The sequence below is a fragment of the Cyrtonyx montezumae genome, unplaced genomic scaffold (assembly GCF_038088225.1).
Source record: "Cyrtonyx montezumae isolate F1298 unplaced genomic scaffold, pur_monq_1.0 scaffold_25, whole genome shotgun sequence".
Lineage (NCBI taxonomy): Eukaryota > Metazoa > Chordata > Aves > Galliformes > Odontophoridae > Cyrtonyx > Cyrtonyx montezumae.
In genome coordinates, this window is record NW_027071992.1 from 9486233 (window position 1) to 9502908 (window position 16676).

General features: G+C 36.4%; 1 protein-coding gene across 1 annotated transcript in view; it reads left to right on the forward strand.

Moving 5' to 3' along the window:
- HCN1 (hyperpolarization activated cyclic nucleotide gated potassium channel 1) overlaps positions 1-16676 on the forward strand; it is a 191903-nt gene that overhangs the window by 122133 nt on the left and 53094 nt on the right. Inside the window, exon 4 of the mRNA XM_065739901.1 lies at positions 2522-2740. Within this exon, the coding sequence (XP_065595973.1) occupies positions 2522-2740 (219 nt within the window). The remainder of the gene's footprint in view (positions 1-2521; positions 2741-16676) is intronic.

The following is a 16676-nucleotide window of genomic DNA, read 5'->3' on the forward strand; positions in this document are numbered from 1 at the left end:
AGGCTCACCAGCCTATAGTTTCCCAGATCTTCCTTTCTACAGTTCTTAAAACTGGAAGTGATAGTTCCCTTTTTCCAGTCATCAGGGACTTCACATGACAGTTGTTACTTTTTGAATATGATGTCAGGTGGCTTGCCATCTATATCAGCCATTTTCTTCAGGATCCTGGGTTGCATATTGTTAGGTTTCATTGAGCTATACATGTTCAGGTGGTCTTGAGTTTGCTCTTTGCTTACAGTTTTGCATTGCCAACTCCCTCCTAGAGGTCAGGGGATGTGAGAGATAGGAGAAACTTGCCTGCCCATGAAGACAGATGCAGAGAACTTGCAGAGTACCTCAGCTTTCTCTGTGTCTTTCTCCCTTCTCATTAATCAGAGAAGATACACTCTTCTTGGCCTTTCTCTTCTGACCAGTGTACCTTAGAATCTTTTCTTGTTGTTTTTCACATCCCTTGCCAAGTTCATTTCCATCTGCATCTTGGCTTCCCTGATACCATCTCTGCATGTCCAGACGGCATCCCTGTATTCTTCCCAGACCACATATCCCTGCTTCCATGTCCTGTCAGTTTCTTTCTTATCCCTCAGTTTAATTGGCAGCCCCTTTTTCAGCCATCCTAATTTCCTTCCCCCTTCTTGATTTCTTACATATTCAGTTGGAGTGCTCTTGAGCTCTCATAAAGGTATCCTTACAGAGCTGGCAGCTCATTCTGTTCCTTTGACCCTAAAGACAGTTTCTCAGGGGTTCCTGTCCAGTATATTTTTTAGCAGCTGGTAGTCAGATCTTCTAAAGTTTAAGGTCCTGACTCTGCTTTTTGCCAGGCCCATATTCCTTGAGATCACAAACTCTATCAGGACATAGTCTTTACAGCCCAGACTGCCTCCAATCTTAACCACCTTAATAAGGTCTTCTGCACTGCTGAGCACTAGGTCTCAGAATACTTAATCTCTGGTTATTTTGTCTAATGCCTTAACCAGAAAGTTATCCTCAATGGACTCCAATGGACTTGATTGCTTGCAGCCTGACATGTTTTCCCAGCAAATATCTGAGTTTTTTAAATCCCCCATAAGGATGTGAGAGCCTGTAATCAGGATGCTTCTCATAGCTGAAGCAAGAAGCATCATCAAGATGCTCAACAGGCTTTTCTTGATCAGACAGCCAGTAGCAGATTGTGACCACCAAATGTCCTTTACTAGACCAGTCCCTAATTTTAACCCACAAGCTCTCAACCTGTTCATGGATGTATTTTAGAGGCAACTTTTTGCCATTCATGCAGTTCTTAACATAGAAGGCAAATCTCATACTCCTCTTGCTCTATGTATCTCTTCCAAAATACCTCAGTAGCACTCAGTCATAGTATTCAGTTGTATGATTTACTGCACAATTTCTGTGATAAGCAATTAGGTCATAGTTTTTTTAATTGCACCATGGCTTCTATCCCCTAACATGGTAATGTCTTTGACTGCGTCAGAAGAAGTGTCGTCTTAAATGTAATCTTATCATGTAACAATAGGATAAACATACATGTCATGTTTTCAGCTGAAGTGGTGTTAATGGAACATTGATGCATTGTTTATGGTGAATGATGGGCAAGGTTGGGCCACTGGGCAGGACAGTGCTGTCAACATGATGTTGCAGCAGCAGGAAATGAGGTGGAGCCGGGCCACCTGGCCTTCATCTGGAAAGAGCACATGAATTCATGCAAAAGGCCATAAAGTCATGGGGGTGACTGCTTGGAGATTTCTGGGTATCAGTCAACAGCTGTGAGACATTGTGTTACTAGCAGAGCATCAGTTGGCAGACAGTGGTATTGTTGCTGTGTGTTGGTCTGCAGATAGCAAACAATTGCGTTTTGGATATGTATACATAGTTGTCATTCTGTTTTTATTTCTGTTTACCATTTCTTTCTAGATAAACAGTTTTGCATCAGACTAAGGGTTGACTTTTGTCTCCAGTTTTCTCCCTCATCTCTTTTTTGGGGGGGAGTGAGCCAATGGCTACGTGGTGCCTAGTTGCCTGATGGTTTAAATTACAAGAAGGTATTACAACAAATAAAGTTTTCTTTTCTCCTTGAGAAATCAAACAGCTGACAAGATGAAAAGTAGATGTGTGTTAAAATGCAGAACTCAGAAAAGAAAGAAGTAAGGCAACAGGAGTACTAAAACAAAGTACCACCTCCTTGCTCTTGGTAGGTCTGCATGGTCAGCATACATCTTTCTACCATGGAACTGTAAAATAAAATTGACTTTTAGTCTCCTTGTAATTAGGTTAACACCCAGGTTTAAGAACACAATCATAAACTTAAAGTAGTCAGATGTATTTCATATCACTGTGCTAAATACTAGCTAGTACAATCTCTAACATTTGATTTAACAATTTAGAAGGAATATCTCCTCACATACAGAGGGTACATTACCAGACCACTTTTTCAGAGCCAGTAATCTACGATCCCACTATACAGGCACAAATGTTTTTTTTAACTTCAGCTACTTGCTCACTCAGTCACCTGTCTTTTTTCTTGCAGAATGATTCCTGGGGAAAACAATACTCATACGCGCTCTTCAAAGCCATGAGCCATATGCTGTGCATTGGCTATGGAGCCCGTGCCCCTGTCAGCATGTCCGATCTATGGATAACCATGCTGAGTATGATTGTGGGGGCTACTTGTTACGCTATGTTTGTTGGTCACGCCACTGCCCTCATTCAATCTCTGGATTCTTCACGACGACAATATCAAGAAAAGGTAATACATTTTAATGCACCTTCTTAAGTTTTGGAGTAGTTTTATTATATGCTTTCAATGTGGAAAAGGCCAAATAACTTTACACGAAATGATCTAGTAGCATCCAAATGCTGGAGTGAATATTAAGGAATTCGGGACACACTGTGCATTTACCATATTCCTGCATGAACTGTATTCTGAAGGGAGCACACGTGTCATATATATTGATTGAAGTCTTGGATGTGTAATTTGCTTTAAACTCCCTAGGACTGCATTACAACCCCATGCTACACCCTGTAGGTACTCGATCTAAGCAGCTTGAATGATGACCTTGGTGTTGGTAACTTACAGAATCATAAAATGGCCTGGGTGAAAAGGACCTCAGAGATCATCTAGATTCCATCCTCTGCCATGAGGGCATGTTTGTCCAATTCATTGTTACTCCTTTGGGCTGCAATTAGAGAATAGAATTTAAGATATGAAAATAATGGCCTTTTGATGAAGATCAGTCCCAGTAAATGTACTTTCAAATGCAGTTCCAAAAATAGAACTACCTCAGAAAAGTGCTATAAATAGGTCCTTGCTTTATAATGTCATAGTTTACACAAATAAATAATTAAATAAAAATCTAATTTTCTTTTTTCTTAACAAAAACCCTCTGGGAGTAGGGAAGAGTCCCACATTAACACAGAAATTTCGTGATGTCTCCAAAGACAAGAGGAATGAAAAAAAAAATGTTCAGTTCCTTGTTAGATTCCTTGTAGGCATGATTAGAATTAAAAATGTATAAATGGATGCACTAACTAGCATTGTTAGTTGTGCAGTATAAGGCAGATGCAAGTGTAAGTGATGCTTTGAAACCACATGAGAAGGCTAAGAATGGTGGTGTAAGGAAGAAAGGAGCACAATGGACCTCAGCAAAGGACAGTAAAGATGTACAGAGTTATTGAAATCATTAAAAGAAACCAAACTAGAATATTAAAGTAAGTGGGGAACTGGAGAGGTCAGGAGAGAGGTCATCTAAACAAAGTAGTGAAATCAGAGAGTTCAAATCAGCAAATAAGAATCATGTCCTGAGCAGTATTATTTGGCTTATATCCATAAGAAAGCCCAGAAGGGCAAACTAAGCAGAAACTCTGGTGTAAAGTAATTCAAGCCAGGGGGAAAAACTTGGCAGAGAATGAGTAGAGGAGAGGGTGACCCTGGTATGTGCTGAAGATGAAAAGGAATGGTCTTACTTTGATGAGCAAAAATAAGGAAGAGTTCAGAAACAACATGTATGTAGAAAGAAGTAGGGGTGTTTGTTTTATAGGAAAGTAAGCCAAAGTGAGTGAGTGTATGAAAAAAGATTTTACACTTAGTTTTGTTAAGCTCTAGTTGCAACAAGACAAGAGAATATATTCATCAGAAATAGTCAGAAGTAAGAGATGTGGTAACAGTCCAGTAATAGAAAAATTAGCTGGTAGCTGACACATTAATCTCTAAATTATTTATAACAGAAGTTTACAAGCAAACAAGCAAACAATGTTGCCTTCAAACATAAGTGAGGATATGTGGTTTAGGAGAAGATGAGTGATCATTAAAGCCTCTAAAAAATTCAGTGTTTTTAGTGGCTATGCAGAACTCCATAATCCATTCCAATTCAAATCCATGGCTCATCCTGGTAAGTAATTTAAACAACACCAACTGTCTTGTTCGGGTTAGTCAACAATGTCTCTTCTGCTGGCTGAAAGGAAAGCAATTTTATCAAAACAAGACATTTAAAGGAAGCTGTGGGACATTAATATCTTAAAAGTTGCCATAAAAAGAAGTCATAAAAAAAGTAAGCCCCAGACTTAGTATAACGGCTGTTTAATGAGAGAAAAGTTGACATGTATACACACATATACACATACACAGATGTAGGAAACCAGCAGAAAAGTCATATTCACTGACACCCCTTAATCATCCTTAGGCTTTCCTGGCTACTGCATGATTCCACAGTGTTTTGAGCTACAGAAATACTCAATATGTGAAAAAATAGTAATATATTTAAAATGATTCTAAGTAAAACATTTGAATATTTTGTGTGGATTAATCACAGAATCATAAAATCATACCCATTGAGGTTGGAAAAGAACTCTAAGATTATCTATTCCAACTGTCTACCTACCATCAGTATTGCCCACAGATTAAAACCTTGTCTGCAGTCTTTGTTAAACTTTACCACAGAAATGTCTAGTATTTTTCACTGACTGAAATTTCGAACATTTTCATTCTTCTTTTTTTCTACTTTTTGTTACTTGACATCAGAAGCAAGAGCTTAACATGGCCTTGACAATCAGGAATAAAAAATGAGCCAGAAAGTACATGTTTCTATGCTTTAGAAAATGTTTATCTGTCTTTCTGGCAGCCATTTGTATGCCAGTTATTATAGGCTAAAAGATGTCTTAATTAAAAAACATTTCAGATGATTTCTGAGGCCCTGAGATTGTGTTTTTTTAGTTATCAGCTAAAAAAAATTGTACTGACATGTATATTCTTGTCCCCTGCTTATTCATAACTTAATACTATATATTCTGAAATAAACTTTATAGCCTAAGAATTATAAAAACATTACTTACAGCTTGCTAAAGAATACTGTATATTATTTCTTTACTCTGTTAGCTAGATAAATGGGTATTTCAAATCAGTTTGTGCTATCTATTTTGTCAGCATTTTTTCTTAAGTAATTTTTAACTTATCAGGGACTTGATGCTATTTTTGCATAATCAAATGCTTACTTTCTTTTTGGAATCCGAAAACTGGAGAAATCACGAGAGAGGGATTTCTTTAAATGATAAAGTAATTTGTTTTTTAACTTTAGCGAACATAGGATTCTGTATTACTTGGCTCCCTTTTTTCTTTTAAAAAATACAGAAAGCAATGAAATTAACATGAATTGCTAGGCAACATAGAATGATACCAGAGATGAAGAAAAAGATCCTGTTGTTTTTTTTTTTTATCTTTTTCATTTTTTGATTGTTTTCTACTAAAATGACATTTGATCCAAAGGAGAATTCTGATCATTCCCACATTACAAGGAGGTGATAGATTTGCTGAGGCCAGTGTAGCTTCCTCCTGCAGATCCTTCCAAAGCTCAGGGCATTCAAAACTAGAACCAGTAAATTAAAAATGGGAGAAATAAACACAGACAAGAGAGAGTTTTAATAAAGCCAAATATGTCAAACACTATCAAACAGCACCTGCTAAGAGTTTGACTGGTTGCCAAGCACTTCATGCTGAGAGAAATCAAAGTATGGTAAGAAAGTAAACATTGCTCCCACATTTACTGCGATGAGCCAAAGACATAATTTTTCAGCGGAAATTAACAGTGATTATTAGCTACTGATTAGAAAAGGTGGACAATAAATCATATACCAAGAATTGCTACAAAAACGATAGGATTGAGTTACATTTCAGAATGTTGTACTGAAGAGAATGGAACTGTGATCAAAGAAAAAAATTACCTAAAATCACCAAATCTCAAAGATGTTTGTCTTTGCTAAGACAAAATTTATTTGAAACAACTAGAAATATGTGGAATGTTTTTAACCAATTATTGTAAAACAGAGTGGCCAATTAAGTAGTCACTTTACAGGGAAGTGAAGATCATTAGCAAAATACTTGCTCCTGTAGACAGTGGCAGTTTTTAATATGAAAATGTTCACCTAGTGCTCTAGATATCATGGCATAATCTTGATTGAAGATTGGTTAATATTTCTTCAGTCTGTTTGTAGGCACAAACTATCCATTTACAAAATCACAATAAGCTAATAGAAGTAAGATTTATAATACTATATTCTATATCTCATATTCATAAACATTTTGGAATTGGCTTGATAAAATGATAGCTATCAGCTATCATATCCTTTTTTATTATGTGTTTTTCATATTTTCATCCATTTCCATTTCACACTAAGTGTATTCTGACTTTTATCTATTTTTGAGTCAAACACAGAGTTTCAGAAATAAAAAGGCAGAACAAAACAGATACAGTGATTTTACCAGTTGCAAGTAGCAAAGAATAAAGTGTATGGAATTCAACTATATAAATTACATAGGAAATTAAAACAAACAAACAAACATCTGCCTCTATACAGTGGCTACTGTCTTAGTCTTGAGAAGAAATTTCAGAAATAACAGAGATGAAAGATTTCTAGGCTTGATACTGACCTCAGATATTCCAAATGATCTTTCTAACCCTTTATCAATATGCTTTTATTTTCTCTATTAATTTATGATATTTTAGCACATCTTCAGCAAAATTAGTCTGGTTCAAAGAGGAAAAGTATATTTCAACACAGAAAATGCAGTAATTGCAAGATTATTTAAAGGCAACCTAATGATTAGTGTTGAGATACATAGACAGCATCATGACTTGAAGCATAGACTGCTCATTTTTAATCTTCTCTTAAAGCATCCAAATAAATGTTTACAAATGAATAACAAAGTTAGTACAGGAGGACAGTTTTAGATTGTGCAGCACAATGCTTTGCATCAGAGCCTCTCAAATGTGCCTCTCACTGCACCAGTTTGGATATCTAAATTCTCATTAAAGTGTGTGGAAAGAGAGACTAAAAATGTACTTGCAAGAGCCAGTAGACTCTTGGGCAGGTCGGAAGCAGCTGTTTCTGAGCTGTATTTCCAGTTTTCCCCTTCCTCCACGAACTGTGGTGCATGCTCAAGCACGTTGTGCTGTGAGACATCTGAGCTCTTTACTACCAAAGTAAGGGTCTGCCTTTCTTGTGTGAGGCAGCCAGAAGAGCAGATGGCACTGATTCCCCTGCCTGGGCAGTGCCTGGGGCAGAAGACAGTCCTGGAAAGAGGAAGTAGGTTCAGAGCTGACCTGCACCCGAGTGCTTCAAGCACAAGTCCTCCAGACTGCTTGTGCTGGGGCAAGGAGCAGCAGATGGAAAGAAATGGAGAAAGGAGACTCCTCACAGCTCAAACAACATTGCTTTGCTGAGAGAAATGGAAAGTTTGCTGTGCCTGCAGGTTTAAGGAAATGACTATGACTCCCTGGGAGTAACTGATTGATTCTTCCACCACTTCCATGGAGCTTTTAATAGCTGGCTGCCAGAAAACCCACAAGCAGTGCTGGTAGCAGGAACAAATCCTTTTCTTAGGAAAATATCTTAAATGCTAGGGCAGAGAGTTGTGCTTCTTTCTGAGCAGTTATTGTAGTATGCAGGGCTAAAGGAAATGAACTGGGTCAGACTTAGAGTACATCAAGATTTTGTCATTATTCAATCCACTGCTGGTGCCTCAGCATTTTTATATTAAGAGAAGAAGATTGCTATTCCATGTCTTCTTAAGTTTTAAGCATCTTGCGCTTAAATCCAAGGTGGAGCAACACTTTGACATACTCATTAGCAAAGCTGGAAGACCTTTCTGGAAAACCTTAGAAATCTGTAGGTATCCGTATCATATAGATTTCTGTAGGAACTTAAAAAATGATAGTTCTAGTATCATTTAATGATGATTAAATGATTAAATGATGACATGTAATTACTAGAAAAGGAAGAGCTACAACAAACAGGTCCATATTACCTCTTAACAAGGCTTGTAGTGGCTTCTGGTATAGATTTTATTAAAATGAATATACATATGCATATAAGGTGGGTTTTTTTGTGTGCTTTTTCTGGTTGCCTTTGCTGGAATCCACAGGCAGAGTGCTACGTACTACATATAAAACTTGTGAATCAAAGTCAGAATTTTCAGTTGTTTCAGCATTACTGCTTACATTAGGCAGATGCACAAAATAATAAGAGCTTAGCTTGAATTTTGGACACCCTGCTTAACTTGCAGTATGGGTTTTAATATGTAATTCTTGGATCTCCTCACCAAAGTTTCTCATGAAATACTGATTTGTTCCTTCAGTAGCTGTCATGGTGTTCATGGTTTTACAAGAAATGAAGCACCTGCTTTTCTGATGCTGCTGATGGATTTTACAAAGCATGAAAATAGCATAGCTCTCTTTACTTAACAATAGTACATTTTCACTTCTAAAGCATAATTTTGACACTAGGTCATATCATGTTCACAATGCTGGAGCAGGTAAGCAATTCTGCAGATAAGTCTTAAATTTTCTGTACAGTTGTGCTAAAGTACACATATAACCCCAAAGGAACTACTTATTTTGAAGAATGAGGGATGATTTGCTACCTGTACTAGCATCAAATTTCACAAATAAAGTAAATAAAATTGGAACCAAAGAAAATCTTATCAGTGAATATCAGTCTGTATTTTTTTCTTTTCAGTCCATATTTTATAAACTTCTCTCTTTTTTTTTTTTTTTTGTAGTGACTTATGTTTTGCTCTGCTACAGTGCAATATTTTAAATTGTGGAGTATTTTTAAAGTGCTTTATGAAGTAAAATATTTGCTAACATTTCCTACAGTCCCAGGACCTTGTATTGACTGTGCAAAAACAGATATTGTAACAAGAAGAAGCATAAAATTCATTTTCTTTAAATTAGACATAACTGAGAGTCATTGCCTGAGCCAGTATCTGTGGTTTACTTCTGGTAATTATAATCCTTATAATTTTATTTGAAAGTCCATGGAGTCTATGAGTTAAGAGTGTGAAAGTTTTGGATTACTTCTGTTTTACTATGTAATCTTAAGCTGTTTTTGCAATTGTCAGATAAAAAGCTCCTGAATGGATACAGTATTCTTTCTTCTGTGAGTCTTACTAATCCTTGCAGAAAGTGCTTAGTTATTAAAAGACATTTGGTACAGAAAAATTAATAAATATTCCAAAAGGGGAAATACCTTTGGGTGCAGTTTAGGAAAAAAAACACAGCCTGAGACATTCTGTTTCAAAAGGTGTAACTGTAATTCTATAGAACATGCTTGTGCTTGTAAATATGCTAATTCTTTTATTTGTGTGCATTCTTTTAAGTATCACGATTTATAATGGAGATCACAGTGAACTCATCTTTCTGACATCTAAAGAAATATGTAAATGCTGCCACTTGAACTGAAGTGTCAGTGTGGATTGCACAGGGAGAGCTTTACTCGTTAAATATGCAAATGTTTGCTGTGTCAGGATAGGGCCTTTACTAGCCTTCTCTTTCCATCAGTTTATTGTTATAATTTTAATTTATTATCATTACTTTGAATTTTTGCTGTTTATGGTTATGATATTGATTTTTATCTTCCTTGCTTTTCAAATATGAAAGAATAGATACTATTACAAGAAGTAAAGACAAAACTTCTTCTCTCTCCCTAAACAAAGATAAAAAAGAATAAAATAAATATCTTTGTGTCTTTTCAAGTGCAATTGAATAGGATAAGGTTAGGAGAAGATTATGTATCAGTTGGAATGCCCTTAGCAGACTGCTCTCAGGTTTTGTTTTGGTACATTGTTATCGTGAATCAGCTTCTTGTTACAATCAGTCCTGCTAGGGTGATCAGGTTGGTTATATGTGCCTTGTATCTTTAAAAAGGTGACTGATTCCTCCCTGTAGCACGTCCCATGCAAGCCAAGTGCTATCCATCCGGCTGCATCATACCTGTGCCAAGCTGTAATAGACTCCCACTGCTTCTAAAATGACAGATGGGACTTCCTTTGATTTATTGCTATGTTGTGGGTAATTTACCTATAAAGTGTTCTGCTGTCTTGCATTACGGATTAGGTTTCTAACAGCTTTCCATTTCAAAATGCAGAGCAAGCTCATTACAATTTAAGCCATGTTCACAATGACTACATAAAATTAGTGTGAAGACATTATGTAATTCCAAAGGCAGATTTTAAAAACATCCTGTGTTTCTTTTCACAACAATTATTGTAGGGCAGGTTATTTATTTCTATTTTTTATTTTTTTAGGAAACAAATCACAAGAAACTTCTGTTTTTCAAAATCTTGCAGAAGGGAACTTTATATAGGAAGGACCTTTCTAACTCAAACAGTTCTATGATTCAGTGCTTGTTTCCTGCATTTGCAGAAGGAAATAACAAATGAAGTTGTTTAATATGACTGAGAAAATAGTCCTTGTTATGTAGATTAGTTTGCTTCTTTGCCTTGCTGGAGAGGAAGGAAGGAAGGATTGATCAATTTTATCTTAACTCTTAACTAATAATTCTCTTCCAACATCACTCTTTTTCCTGAAGTCGAAATTAAAACATCTTCCTTGAAAGCATAGTTATTTAGATAACAAAGACAACAAACACAAGTTTATGAAGTTCTATGGGGTGTATGGTGTAACAGTAGGACTGAAACCTGTTTCCAGCAAAATACCATCTTACAACGTCTTTCCCATTGTATTGTGTGCTAAATTATTGCTTTTTCCAACTGGTTAGTAACTTTTACAAAATTAAAATACAGTCTAAATAATAAATACAAAAGTAAAATATTTTATTGCAATATTTTCCTAAGATGTACTAGGCTTACCTTCTCCAGCAAGTGTCTCAAGCTATACACTAGGTATTTATTAAAAGACAAACAAAAACAGATCTTTTCATAAAAATACACAATGCTTTGAGCTTCCATTGTACAGTTTGGGGTTAGGAAAATGTCATTTTCACATAGGCATCTGTATGGTCTCCTAGAAAAAATATTTATTTACTGGCATCCTACCCTAGTCTCACTGCAGAATTTGATGAGAATGTGTTAGTATTATAATATTATAATGTTTCAAATAAAACATTGAGCTATTATTTAAATAAAAATGAAGACAACAGGTTCTTTGAGCATTTCTTATTGCACTTCTGGTTGGAGCTAGCAGTCAGAATTTAGTTTATTCCCCAAATGAAGACATCTTATCCTTTTTATTTATTTTTTTTTTTATTTTGGGATGGGGGGTGACATATCTTTTTCACTTCTGATCTTCAGAGAACATATGCTAGTAAGAGCCTAGCTGTCTGTACTGATGCAGACCATCAAGAGTTTTTCAGTCCTCCTTTGTTTTTCAGACCTCCTTTGGGCAATATCAAAATGTGATCGTGAGCCTCACTCCATCAAGGAGTACCAGCCCCACCAGAGGCAGTGCAAAAAGCTAATGCAAATGCAAATTGAACCAGAGAGGAGAAAGTGAGGTTTGATCAGTGTAACAGAAGTAATAGAAGGCCATGTGTGAATTTTACCTATGCCAAACCTGAAAGGAACAAGCTGAAAGTAGCAGGAGCCAAAGGACATGTGGAGAGGGGGAAGAAGAGGGATAAAGAGGGCGAAGAACTGGGAGTGTACCATTGGAGAAGCTTTTGGCATATTTTAAGGAGCTTACAGTAAAGGATTTATGGATGGGCATTGAATTGCAGATGGGCATATGCTGAGAAAAGCCTAAGATCAGACAGTATGTGACCTTATTTGGAACAAATTCAGAAACTATTTGTTATGTCCTCCATTTTGGTGGGCAGAGCGACAGAAAACAGGCAGTTTCTGATTTTGCTTCCTCCAGTTACTTTCAGGGAGAGTCGCTTCTCTTAGAGGACAGTGCCAATAAAATGAGACCTGAAATGAGATGGATCAGCCAAAATGGTTGATTCAAAGTGACCTGACATCAGCAAACTCGTTCAGTTGCATGTACAGAGATGATAGCAGTTGATAGTCCCTGGTCCATCACATGGACCTATAAGACAGAGAACAGCATTTATTGATCACACAGCATTGACAGAAGAAAAATATGAAAGGAATTAAAAGAATTATAAAAAGAGACAAAAGAGATTAAAAACTCCAATGCAGTATATTTGGCCATTAACTTTAGAGTAAGGCTATAAAAATCAATGAGAAACTGTGACTGAAAAGCAGTGGAGCAATAAAACCACCACTATATGACTCAATAAATGAAGATATAATTCTTTATTACCGAAAGGTCATGTTTTAAATGTCTGTTTCCAAAATATTTAAGAATATGTCTTATCCTCAAAGTTAATGATCTGGGGAAGATAAGAAAGAATAGTAAGCTGTCCAAACTGTTTTGGACCCTGAAATGATTTAGGACAACAGGAAAACATCATCTTGTCCCTTTCTTGAAACTTTGAAGAAAAATTCTAAATCTCCCCCCTCTTTTTTTTTTTTTAATTAATGAACTGAGGCATTTTTTTCAACTTCAGTTATCTGTTCTTGCCTTTTATAGTTCCTCAGGCTACCACTGTCTCAGTCTACCCCCAGTCCAGTTTCTGCATCTGGCAGAGAATATTTTCCCCCCTTTCCCTTAAAACTATCTCTGGAAACTGTTGTTTTGTGGAGTTTAGAGAACAGTGCCCTGATGTAAGTAAACTTTCCACCAGTCTTGACATTGAAGGAAAAGAAAACTTTTTTTTCTTCTGGAGAATGCTGTGCCACTTACACCAATGAAGTGAGAGCTTCCTGTGGGAGGGTGCAGTGGTATAATTACATAGAATAATGTGACAAAGAAGGAAAAAAGGGGAAAAAAAAAGTGAATTGTGAAGGCTTTGTTCTGTGACTTATCCATTAATACAAAGTGCATGCCCCATTGCATGTGACATTTAAATTTGTGATATGGTTATGAACAGAACAGGTAATAATCTTGTGGCAGACTGTGAAAATTACCTGTCTTTCTATCCACAACATCTGAAGGCAATTCGTCTGAGAAATGATTTGGTTTTGCACTTAGCTCCATGGCTAAAGGCACCAACTTGCTAAAAACAAAATGTAACTTTATAACTTAACATTATATGCAGTGTATATACTGGATGATATAGAGGATTTCTATGTTAGACATCCATCTAAGAAAATTTCAGTATCAAACATGAAATGCAGACAGAAACACAAACTTAGGTTTCATTTTGCTGATGCTTTAGCCCCTAAAATCCTTAGATTACTACAGATTTTTATATACTTTTTTTTTTAACTCTTACCTACAACTTAAATTTTAGACTGACATTCTTTTTCTGCATTTCTCAGGAATTAAAACTATAGAGCTATAAAAATATATAATAATTATAAACTATAAACTATGTATTTAGATATTTCTTCTCAAATGGTAGTTCACTATGCAGATTTAAAATATACTAATATTACAAGAAGATTGTAAAAACAAAAGCTGTAAAACTTAAATAATCAGAATGATAACTTTGGAGTGGTTAATTCCTGCATTTTGTTAATTCAGTACTCAGTGAAAACAAATAGCAAATGAACTTTGTGGCACCAGTGAAGTACTTAAAAGAAGTTAAAATAAAAACAATTTTATTGCAGTATAATTCCATTTGTACACATATATGCTTAAAAGTCTAGGTGAATTCCTAAAAATATTAATTTTCAGGTGATTGCAGATTTCTTCATGCTCATGTGTGTTTGTATACTTTCCTTAAAACACTCAAAATTCTTCCAGCTCCTCCTTCCTGTTCAGCTAAGAATAGAAATCAAAAACCATTTTTTGTATCAATAGCTTGTTACCTGTGTTTTTCACACGGCCTGCACTCTGCTTTCCTTACAAAGGATGCACCACTATTCTCTTGGGAGGTTCTTCCTACAATTTCATTGTCATCTCACAAAACTTCATGGTCTAGAGAACAGTGCCTGAAGAGTAAATGTGATGGTAGCTCAACATAACACTGTACTGAAATTATCAAATGCATATGTGAAATGAATATCTTCTGGAGTCTATCCCACTTTGAGCCAGTGGTACTATCATGCAAATTACTACTCATGAAAAAGAAAAGTTATTTTATTGTAGTCTAAAATCAAGGTAAACTTCGCTAAAATTTCTGATGCTGGGCAGATTTTTCTAAAAAGACATTAGTGATAAGAAATTGCTATGCATTTTCTAAATCAAATTTCTTTCCTGCTGTTCTTTTAATTTTAAAACCGTTCATAGATTTTTTCAGACCCTCTTGCTAGCTTTTCACAACTTTCATATTTTCTGTTATTTTATTATTTATATTATATTTCATATTTTAGATGTTTTATGTCTTTGTCTAACATTTCCAATTCTTGCCTTCATATTCTAGAATAAAGGAAAACAAACTGAAATTCCACTATTTCTGCTTTGCAGTTACAACTTTCTGAATTTATCTTTGGACGACCCCAGTTATACTGAATAAAACACTTTCTCTGAGTATTTCTGCTAAAATCATCAGCACAAAAATATAGTGTCATCATTTGTTTGAGAGTTAAATCTCTCAAAGTGTGGGAGTCAATACACTATTATTAAGAACTTTTCCTCTGCTTTTTTTAAATGTGACTTTGGTTAATGCATTGAATTATTCCTTCACAACCAGAAATGTCACATATACTGTTAGTTTATTTGCTTCAAGAAAGCTATAATTTGTGTTAAAATAATAGGATCACAGAATAGTTTGGGGTGAAAAAAATCTTGAATGTCTTCTAGTTCCAACCCCCCATTATGAGCAGAATCACCTCATCACATCTAGCTCCCCATGGCCTTGAACACCTGCAGTAGTGGGGCATTCACAGCTCCTCTGGGCAGCCTGTGCCTGCACCTCACCATGCTCATAGAGAAGAATTGCATCCCAATATATCATCTAAATCAAAATTAAAACTGTTACTAATGATAAAAGTGCTCCCTGATTTATTTCCAAATCTCTCCCCGTCTTTCTTCTAGGCCCCCATCAGGTACTGGAAAGCCACTGTAAGGTCCGCCCAGAGCCTTTTCTTCTCCAGACAGAACAATCCCAGGCCCCTTAGTCTCTTTTCACAGGAGAGGTGCTCCAGTCCTTCAGTCATTTTCATGGCCCTTCTTTGGTCCCACTCCAACAGCTCCCCATTTTTCTTATGTTGGGGTCCACACTTGGATGCAGTAGAATGATAAAATTACTAAGATTGGAAAAGACCTCTTAAGATCATCTAGCTCAACCATCTACCCACCACCAATATTTCCCCACTAAACCATGTCCCTTAGTACAACATCTAAACATTTCTTAGACACCTTTGGGGATCATGACTCAACCATCTCCCTAGGCAGCCCCTTCCAGCACTTGACCACTCCTTCAGAGAAGAAAGTTTTCGAAATATCTAACCTGAAGCTCCAGTACACCAGATGGGGCCTCAGAGGGCAGAGTGGAAGGCAAAAGTCACCTCCATCAACTGGCAAGCTATATTAGAATATATTCTTTGGAGACTGCACCCCACTGACTTTGCTGTCCCCAGTAGTTTCCTTAGCATTCTGGGTATCTTTTTGATTCTTAATAGAGAGTTATTAAATTTTATTGATGAGCCTTAGTAAGATTTTTTTCTACCTAGCAAGTAAGTTCCATAATTTTTGGAATAGAAGTGGCTCACTGGTTTCCTCTGTTGCCATTAGGTGTATGCTCTGGAAGTAATGCTACCGATTTATTTCTATGGAAAATGCAGTAGATAAAAAGAGCGCATTTAACAGTATTTGATAGCACAAATTTACAGCTACAAAACACTTTTTTTTCAACATAGTCATCACCATTAGCTATGCAGTTTAGCCAGCAATGAACAAGAGCCCTTGTGCCATACCTGTAAAACCCAGTGGAGGTGACCCTCTGTTGTCACCAGTGCTGAAACATGCCACCTACTGCCTCACTGTGTTCACATCCACTGTTTGGTCTCTATCAGTGTTCAACAAGCATCAGTGAATATCAGTGGGTGCCATTTGTGCCACATGGAGGATTTAAGGGTTCAGTTTTGCTTCATACACACTTTTATGTCAGACACCATTCTGTCAGACTACCCCTCTGCTGCCATCTGTCATATGGCAGCAAAGTGTAATGAAATATTGGTGGGAAGGTTCAGCCTCTACTGCCATCCACCAACATCCACCTCTGACAGTGTGGGCCAACATAATAAAATAGGAAGCACTGCTTTCAGAGGAGCCCTCATAAAATGACTGCTTCTTCCAGAAAATACAACATTTTTTCATGGAAAATTACTATGCTACCTACTCAAGGGCTGACATTTATCAGAGAAGCCTCCAGGAGTTGTAAATTCATTACCCTGAATATGTCTTTGAAGCGTTCATTCTTCAAGAATAGATGAATACAAG